At 45.7% G+C, this 9,805-nt stretch overlaps 1 protein-coding gene across 1 annotated transcript; it reads right to left on the bottom strand.

Moving 5' to 3' along the window:
* Window positions 1–7,053: 7,053 nt before the first annotated feature.
* Window positions 7,054–7,905, bottom strand: LOC143773655 (protein kinase C delta type-like). Its single transcript, XM_077261046.1, has 2 exons — window positions 7,374–7,905; window positions 7,054–7,244 (listed from the first exon to the last, which is right to left on the bottom strand). The coding sequence occupies exons 1-2, from the start codon at window positions 7,901–7,903 to the stop codon at window positions 7,220–7,222; spliced, it is 555 nt and encodes a 184-aa protein (XP_077117161.1). The 5' UTR covers window positions 7,904–7,905; the 3' UTR covers window positions 7,054–7,219.
* Between the last annotated feature and the right edge of the window lie 1,900 nt (window positions 7,906–9,805).

The following is a 9,805-nucleotide window of genomic DNA, read 5'->3' as shown; positions in this document are numbered from 1 at the left end:
GGAGCCGACAGGATAGAAGAAATGGATTACATACAGTAAACAAAAATAGAATAGGTAGATATATAGATGTCAGTGACAAATACAATTAGTACAGTGTGTGTGCAAATTACTGGACATGTATTTAATTAAAAGAATATTTTACGGAAAAAAAGGGAGTGGGCTCCCACGCAATTTTCGCGACCAGCAGAGGGAAAGCCAGCGACTGGGGGCAGATGTTTATAGCCTGGGAAGGGGGTAATACCCACGCAGCTTCCCAGGCTATTAATATTAGCTCGCAACTGTATACTTAGCCTTTACTGGCTATTAAAATAGAGGAGCCTAAAAAAAATGACGTGGGGTCCCCTTAGAATTAACAGCCAGCAAAGGCTATGCAGACAGCTGCAGGCTGATATTAATAGCCTAAGAAGGGGCCATGGATATTGCCCCCCCTCCTGGCTAAAAACATCAGCACTCAGCTGCCCCAGAAAAGGCACATCTCTAAGATACGCCAATTCTGGCACTTAGCTTTGCTCTTCCCACTTGCCTTGTAGTGGAGGCAAGTGGGGTAATTGTTGTGGGGGTTGATGTCAGCTTTGTGACAGCAAGCCCCAAGGTTAATAATAGAGAGGTGTCAATAAGACGCCCCCATTACTAACCCCTTAGTCACATTGTTAATAAAACACAGACACCCAGTACAAATCCTTTAGTTGAAATAAAGACACATACTCCTTTAATGTTCTAAATTAAACCATACTTCCTGTCACACCTAATTCCCTGACACCCTCGATCTCCTGTAATAAAAGTAAAATAATAAACCAACAATATACCCATACCTGTCCATCATTGTGTCCCAGCACCTTTCCATTACTAAGCCGTGGGCTTGATGTCATCTTACAATAAAAAGGCATCCCCATCCCTAGGGGGATGCCTGAGCAACGTATTTTCTCAGTTAGTGCCTTGCTGCTGAGTTGCCAGGTCCTGTCTTGCTATGTCTCTTGTTTTTGCCACCCAGGGGGCTTTGTACCCTGGCCTGTACCTGTATCCCATGTCACTCATTTCTGTCTTCCCAGGGGGTAGCATACCCTGGTCTGAATCCTTGTTCCTGTACCTTATCCCGTACCTGACCCTGTCTGAACTAAGTCCTATACCTGTGTCCGTTTGTATCCCTGTATGTAGCCTTTCCTATCCCACTGTGTGTTTCCTTGTGTTCATTCCTTCTGCTCTTTGCTCCGCAGCATGTGGCTCTGCTCTTGCTCTGCAACCTGTGGCTCTGCTCTTTGCTCTGCATCCTACTGCTCTGCTCTTTGCTCTACATCCTGCGGCTCTGCTCTTTGCACCGCAACCAGCGGTGCTGCTCTTTGCTCCGCATCCTGCAGCTCTGCTCTTTGCTCCTCATCCTGTGGCTCTGCTCTTTGCTCCCGCTCCGCTCCCTGCAGCTCCTGTCCCGTTAGTCTGTACTGGTTCCTACCAGTTCCTGTCTCTCCAGTCTGAACTGGTTCCTACCTGCTCCCTTATCCTACTGATTCCTGCCTGTGTTCCTGTGTCTCCTAAAGCAGCTCCTGTCCCTCAAGTCTGAACTGCTTCCTAACAGTTCCTGCCCCTTCAGTCTGAACTGGATCCTATCTGTTCCCTACTCGTACCTGCCGGTGTTCCTGCCCTACCCATTACCATCCCGATTCCTTCAGTGTGTTCTGTGCCCACATGCATGCCAGCCATGCCCGCCTGCCTTCCAGAGTGTCAGCCGTGCCCGCCTGCCTGCCAGAGTGCCATCCACACCTGACTGCCAGAGTGCCAGCCATGCCTACCAGAGTACCAGTCATGCCTATCCGTACTTGCTCGCACATGTCACTTGTGTTTTGTCCCTCAGTGGGATCAGCTGCTACAGCCAGACACCTCCCTGGAGTGGTACCTGGCAGCTACCTGCAGCACAAGCCTGACCTTACCATCAGAGGCTCCAGTGAACACCAAGGTAGCTGCTTAGTCACACCCCTTCCAGGGTAGTCTGGTTTGTGGCACAGTGGGGCCACAATCCCATGCTCACACCACCCAGTCATGGCAAGAGCGTGACATGTTATGGTGGATGGAGAAAGTTGTGGTGCGCTCATTCTCTTAGATCTGTCAAAAACAGCAGGCATGTCCACTTCCATTACAGCTTACGGCGGCTCTCAGTCAGCATGACTGGAACGGGTAAAGAACCCGAGGTTCTGCGGTCGAAGACATGAGTCTCCATAGTTGGCACAGTAACAGAGGAGTAAAAAGCAGCAGATGTGATTGATGGAGCAGCTGATTGTTGTTGAGGTCCGCTGGTCCACATTTTTGCGCAGTAAGATTCCTACAGTAAAGCATGTAGACTGTGCATGTGAAGTTTCATACATGTAGTAGTCAAATTATTGCACTTTTTACTTCGACTCAGTTTTTTTTTTTTTTGCAAAGTTGGCAGATTACGTGAGTTGGCTCATACTTTGCAGTGTCAAAAAAGGCCCAGGCTAGGCAACCCTTGCCACCCCTTGCCACCCGAGATGCAGGCCCGTGAACACTCCTGGTCGCAGCCACAGTTTTGTCTGAGGATGCATTGCTCATCGAGGCTGCATCACTTTTTTCGTCTTCCTCCACAAATGAATTACTTAGCTGTGTGCCGCTATGTTCACACCAACTGGGATGTAACACCTCATCATCATCATTCTCTGTGTTATCAAATACCTCACTCTTGGAGTCACCCTCCTTCTCTTCCTGACCTGACAGCACAGTATAGTCCGCATGAGCCTCAGATATCTGAATCTCATCAGGATCACCTCCTCCCCAGGGGTTAACGTCTGATGACGAGGGTCAGGATGCTGTTCGGACCCTACTTCATCCGGCCCCAGATCCAAGCTAAAAAAAATTGGGGGCATTGGTGCAAATTTCCTCTTCTTGACTTTGTGAAGCTTTTGAGTACACTTCTGATGACCCTGGCAAAGAATGTGTGAACAGCTCTTCAGACTCACCCATTTGTGGTTCCGTACAGTCAGTTGAACGGTTGAAGAGTTGGGACGAGGGGGAAAGCATGGGGAATTTGGTTGCCACCACTGTGGACTGTACTGGGTGTGATGTAGAGGTGGAGAAGAGGCCACTTGAAGCTGCGCTTGCCATCCACTCGAGCACATGCTCTTTCTGGACCTCATCAACAAGGCGTACCGCTGTGCATCTGCCAAATAAAGGTAGAGGAGTAGCTCGTCCAGTAACAGAAGTTGTCAGTTGTCTTTGCATAGTACGTGACGTTGGTTCACTAGTGCTTTTACAAACATTACCACCTACCCAACATACACCTTGAACACCAAGTCTAATTCCCCTTCCACCACTGCCTTGCTTTTTCCCAGTCATGTTACTCAGATAGTGTGGTAGGAGCACAGTATTCGCAACAAAAAATTTGATTTTAATCTCTGCATCACCTCTGCAAACAGCTGAATTTCAGCGACAGTAAATCTTCATCATCAGAAGTAACCTGGGGAACAGGGCAAGCTAGGGGCCCCTAGTGTTAGGGACAGGGAATGAGCCCCTGGTCCCAGGACACCCGACAACAGAGTTGTGACAAATACACTCCTCAGTCCTCCAAATAGTATAGTACACTAATTTTAGTCCTCAATATTGTATAATGCACCACCCCATAGTCCTTCATGTAGTGCAATCCACCCCATAGCTCTTCATATAGTATAATGCATTCCCCATAGCCTTCCATACAGTATAATGCAGGTTCCATATAGTGCATATAGTATAATGCACTCCCCATAGTACGATAGAGTGTAATGCAGCCCCCATAAAGGATAATGCACTCCATAGTCATAGTCATTGATAGAGTATGATGGAGCCCCCTCAGAGTATAATGCATCCCCCCTCAGAGTATAATGCAGCCACTGCATAGAGTATAATGTAGGCACCCCATAGAGCAGTGTTCCCCAACTCTGGTCCTCAAGAGCCACCAACAGGTCATGTTTTCAGGATTTCCTTAATATTGAAGAGGTAATAATTGCATCACCTGCACAGGCAATAATTCCATCACTTGTGCAATACTAAGAAAAACCTGAAAACATGACCTGTTGGTGGCTCTTGAGGACCGGAGTTGGGGAACACTGCCATAGCATATAATGCAGCCACCCCATAGAGTATCATGTAGCCCAACTGTCCTGCAGTATTATGGCTGCACGTACTCACTACTATATGAAAAAAAAATACAATACTCACCTCTCCTCCTAGTTCCCCCGCTGCTGCAGAGTGTCTCAGCAGCTCCACTGCCCGGCATAGCATGGTGCGTGATTAATTGACGTCATCGCGTACCCACTGCGTCAGAAATAGAGGGGAATGATGGGAGAGGGAGCTTCAGATGACGCTCTCGCCTCTATCATTGCTTTCAACTATCGGCATCCCCTGACCCACGGATCCCATAGTGGCATCATGGTGTGCCGGTATTAGCGGCTGCGTGGTATGCTGCTATTAACGGTATACCACTGGCTAGGGGCCCCTGGAGGAGTGAGAGTACTAGGCAGATGCCAAGTCTGCCTACCCCTCATGCTGACCATGGATCTATGAGAGCTTTATGGCACCTCTGTAACAGTGGTAATGTGAGGGGATGTGTCATTACACCATGTACTGTTCAGGGTGTATGAAAGCTTAGTGATGTCCCCTGATGGAGTGATAATGGCGGCCATTTTGATTGTCATCCTTTATTTCCAGATACAGATCACTAGGAAATGACACAAAAGCTGTTACTATCACATCTCTTGCTGTGGACGCCTCTCTGCAGGGGATTCTCCTTCTTCATTAATCTTTTCTGGAGGATGTAATCAGACTGGCTGTCTATGATATGGGAGTCTGGTATAGGAAACCCATTCTTCTCTGTCCTGTTAGGAAGTTCTGAGGTAATAGAGGACGGAGCGGCTCAGTGTTCTCATTTATTAGCGGAAATGGAGAAATGCCCCAGAGTCTCCTGCTCTGGACCTGACACTCCCAGGAATCAGAGCAATTACCTGATTTATCCCCATTGGATATAACGATATCGGGGCTCATCCAGCTTTATCTCATGTGTGACATTGATCCCCAAACTCCAGTCCTCACGGCCCCAACACATCATGGTGTCAGGATTTCCTTCATTTTGCACTGAGGATGGAATTATTATCGAGGCCTCAGAAGCTGCCGCAGGTTCTCTCCCCCGAGAAATACGAAGGAAATCCTGACACCATGATGTGTTGGGGCCGTGAGGCCTGGAGTGTGGGGGACACTGCTGTATGCGCCCACCAGACATAGGGGGCAGTATAATAATGACTACATGGCCGAGCAATGGAGTAAAGACAACACAAAGGTATAGGGGTAAGAAGAAGATTTTATTTATAGATGAGGTTATTATATATTATATATCACGTATATGTGTAAATTATTCATCTATCAGACTAAATCTATCTATGGGCCGTGTTGGTCCAGAGGAAGGCGAAAACCCCCTGTGAGGAATCGGCCAATTATCCTGATATTAGGGGGGAAAATTCCTTCCTGACCCCAAATATGGCGATCAGAATGAATCCCAGGATCAAGGGCTCATAGCTAATGTGTATACGTAAGTTTAATGTAAAAAATATATATTATTTAAAATTATTATTATTATATTATTATATAAATGTTTATTATATAAAAATATAAAAGTAATTTCTATTTTTCGGCTAATTTACGTTTATATTCGTGTCGACTATATTATTGTAAATCCAAAATATTATATTATTATTTTACATAAATTATATATTTTTTATTATAAACATTAGAAGCTACTTATTTATTCTATTTTACTAAACCTATCTATGCCGTGTTGGTCCAGAGGAAGGCGAAAACCCCTTTGCGAGGAATCGGCCAATTATCCTCATATCAGGGGGGAAAATTCCTTCCTGACCCCAAATAAAGTATGGCGGTCAGAATAAATCCCAGGATCAAGGGCTGATAATGAACCGATGAGATTAAAGTAAAAAAATGTGTTGTATTATTTTCTTCCTACTAATCTGGTAGCATGTTTGGACTAATTTATGTCTATATTTGGTTAGGAAACATTTTTTCAACTAATAATATTTTATTTTGTATCTTTTTATGCTCTAAAAGTGTGCACTTACTTATTAACCTATGACACTAAATGTATGTATCGGCCGTGTTGATCCAGAGGAAGGCGAAAACCCCCTGTGAGGAATCGGCCAATTATCCTCATATCAGGGGGAAAAATTCCTTCCTGACCCCAAATATGGCGATCAGAATGAATCCCAAGATCAAAGGCTGATACCTAACCTGTGTAATGTACCTAACCTGTGTAATATACCTGTCATGTAAAACAATATATATGTTTCTTTACTTGGACTAATTATTATTTATAGGAACTATTTTTTCTTTTAAAATAAGAACATTTTATTTTATTATAACTTTTTTTGTGCTACTAGTGTGTGATTCTACTTATTAATCTATTATACTAAACCTATTTAAGGCCGTGTAGATCCAGAGGAAGGCGAAAACCCCCTATGAGGAATGGGCCAATTGTCCTCATAATAGGGGGAAAAATTCCTTCCTGACCCCAAATATAGCGATCAGATTAAATCTCAGGATCAGAAGCCGATCTATGTCCTACATCTATGTGCTGATATGTACTGTGTGCTATGTGTGTGCCTGTACTGATGATGTAGTGTGGGGACCTGCACTGACCATGTAGTGTGGGTGATGTGTGATGGGTGCGATACTTACCAGGCCTGTGCTAAGGTGAGTTCAGGGATAATGGCCGCTCCTTACATGCTGCTGCTCAGCGGCCCCAGGACTGAAAGGTGTGACTATTGTTCCTGAACTCACCAGATGGAAACTTAGCACAGGCCGCTCCTGGGGTAGAAGATCTTCGGGCTGGAGGGATGTTAGATGCCAGCCCAGGAGGTCAAGGGTCTGGGGCAGCAATGGCAGTGGTCCGGCATGAAGATGGTATAGAGAGAGATGATGTTGAAGGGCAGACGAGGTGACGTACAGCAGCAGAGACGTGAGGCACGGGTCAGGAGGCATGAAGTTCTGGGCAGTTGGAACGGGCTCATCCTGCAAGACATAAGAGGAAGACAGGAAATCTATCTACCGGATCTTATGTTATATTAGGGGAATGGTCTTTATAATGAACCATTCTGCTATATAACATCAGATACAATGTACTGACATAATAGGTGTCCTGTGTGTACATCGGTCACTCACCAGATGGTCGTGAATTCTTTCACAGTCCAGATCTTTTCATCCACCTAAGAAAAATAGAAGCATAAAGTCACTGTCAGAAAAAGTGAAAAAAGGTAAGATCGATGATGATGATGATTACCACAATGAGAGAACAGCACCTGATGAGTGTTATCCCCAGAGGAGGAGATACTTACCGGGTCCAGCTTGGTGACACGTACGTAAATCCGGCCACGGGGTGAAGGACTGTGTGCTCCGGCCACTGCAGATGGTGGTTCTCCAGAACTGGCCTGAATGGTGTAAATGGTGGCTCTCCTCTCCTTTCCTCCAGATCCTCCCAGCCGATGGTGGTAAAGAATGGATGCTCTCTGATGTTCCCGCTCACACCCAGGCGTGTCTGAGGGTCTTTGCGCAGCAGCTTCTTGATGAGATGTTTCACGTCAGCATCAAGCCAAGTTGGAAATTTTGGCTTCTCGTTGATGATGGATTTGAAAGCCATTTGCTTGACTGGGCCGTTGTAAAATGGATATCGCCCTGCTGCCATCCTGGACACCACAATCCCCAGGCTCCACCAGTCCACTGCTGCGCCATACCGTTTTCTACGATGCACCTCAGGGGCCATGTAATGGAAAGTGCCCGTCACTCCAGAGATGTTTTTGGAGGAGGAGACGCCATCTTGGGCAAGCCCAAGGTCGATGATACGGATGTGGCCATCTGCATCCAACATGATGTTATCAGGCTTTATGTCACTGCAATGAAAGAAGAAAACAAAATAAGAAATCTGTCCAGTGATACAAGAGATGGAAAATGGGTCACTACAAAATACGGCAGAATAGGCGGCGGGACACCAGGGAAGCCGGGGGGCCATATCTACAGCTTGTAAAGGGGACAGAGAGAAGGAGGAAAGTTCTGCTTACCGGTGGACGATGTTGTGTGTTGTGAATTAGACTTTTTGGCTCCCTCTGGTGGTTACTAGTGATTTTCTTCCCTCAGTTTGCACCCACCTGGGCCGTTAGTCCAGGGGTGTTGCTATATAAACCTCCTGGATCCTTAGTCCAGTGCCTGGCATCGTTGTAATCAGATCCTTTTTGTTTGCTCCTATCTGCTGGCCCTGGTTCGTGCAAAATTAAGCTAAGTCCTGCTTCTTTGTTTTTTCAGTTATTTGCTTGCTCTCATTTTTGTCCAGCTTGTACTAAATGTGATTCCTGACCTTGCTGGAAGCTCTAGGGGGCTGGTGTTCTCCCCCCGGGCCGTTAGACGGTTCGGGGGTTCTTGAATTTCCAGCGTGGATATTTTTGATAGGGTTTTTGCTGACCATATAAGTTATCTTACTATATTCTGCTATTAGCTAGTGGGCCTCTCTTTGCTAAATACCTAGCTCATTCTTACGTTTGTCTTTTCCTCTTACCTCACTGTTATTTGTTGGGGGATGGAATCCAACTTTTTGGGGTCTTTTCTCTGGAGGCAAGAAAGGTCTTTCTTTTCCCTTCTAGGGTTAGTTAGTTCTCCGGCTGGCGCGAGACGTCTAGAATCAACGTAGGCACGTTCCCCGGCTGCTGTTATTTGTGGTGCTAGGATTAGATATATGGTCAGCCCAGTTACCACTGCCCTATGAGCTGGTTTTTGTGTTTGCAGACTTAGTAACTATTTCTAGACCCTCTGCCATTGGGGTCATAACAGTATGCCAGGCCAACATTGAATGTTAATGCATTGCAGAAGTGGGATTATAAGAAAGGAAATTCTGAGTTTTTTTTTTTTTTCTTTCCTCTCTTCCTCCCCTTTACCTTTGAGTGGCTTGTGCTTGCTGCAGACATGAATGTCCAGACCTTGATTACAAGTGTAGACCAGCTTGCTGCTCGTGTGCAGGGCATACAAGATTTTGTTACCAGTAGTCCTATGTCTGAACCTAAAATACCTATTCCTGAACTGTTTTCTGGAGACCGATTTAGGTTTAGGAATTTCAGGAATAATTGTAAATTGTTTCTTTCTCTGAGACCCCGTTCATCTGGAGATTCAGCTCAGCAAGTTAAAATTGTTATCTCTTTTTTACGGGGCGACCCTCAGGATTGGGCTTTCTCGCTAGCGCCAGGAGATCTGGCATTGGCAAATATTGATGCGTTTTTTCTGGCGCTCGGATTGCTTTACGAGGAACCCAATCTTGAAGTTCAGGCAGAAAAAGCCTTGCTGGCTATTTCTCAGGGCCAGGATGAAGCTGAAGTGTATTGCCAAAAATTTCGGAAATGGTCCGTGCTTACTCAGTGGAATGAGTGTGCTCTGGCCGCAAATTTCAGAAATGGCCTTTCTGAAGCCATTAAGAATGCGATGGTGGGTTTCCCCATTCCTACAAGTCTGAATGATTCCATGGCGCTGGCTATTCAAATTGACCGGCGTTTGCGGGAGCGCAAAACCGCTAATCCTCTGGTGGTGTTGTCTGAACAGACACCTGATTTAATGCAATGTGATAGAATTCAGACTAGAAATGAGCGGAAAAATCATAGACGTCAGAATGGGTTGTGTTTTTACTGTGGTGATTCTACACATGTTATATCAGCATGCTCTAAACGCCTAACAAGGGTTGTTAGTCCTGTCGCCATTGGTAATTTGCAACCTAAATTTATTTTGTCTGTGA

Source organism: Ranitomeya variabilis, chromosome 5 (genome assembly GCF_051348905.1).
Source record: "Ranitomeya variabilis isolate aRanVar5 chromosome 5, aRanVar5.hap1, whole genome shotgun sequence".
Lineage (NCBI taxonomy): Eukaryota > Metazoa > Chordata > Amphibia > Anura > Dendrobatidae > Ranitomeya > Ranitomeya variabilis.
The sequence above is the reverse complement of the archived record's forward strand: the minus strand, read 5'-3'. Positions and strand labels throughout refer to the sequence as shown.

Excerpts from the sequence above, each read along its gene's own strand:
- LOC143773655 (XM_077261046.1), bottom strand. The coding sequence starts at position 7,903 with ATGTTGGATGCAGATGGCCACATCCGTATCATCGACCTTGGGCTTGCC. Across the intron at positions 7,245-7,373 it reads GTGTCACCAAGCTGGACCCG|GTGGATGAAAAGATCTGGAC; the intron begins GTAAGTATCTCC and ends TATTTTTCTTAG.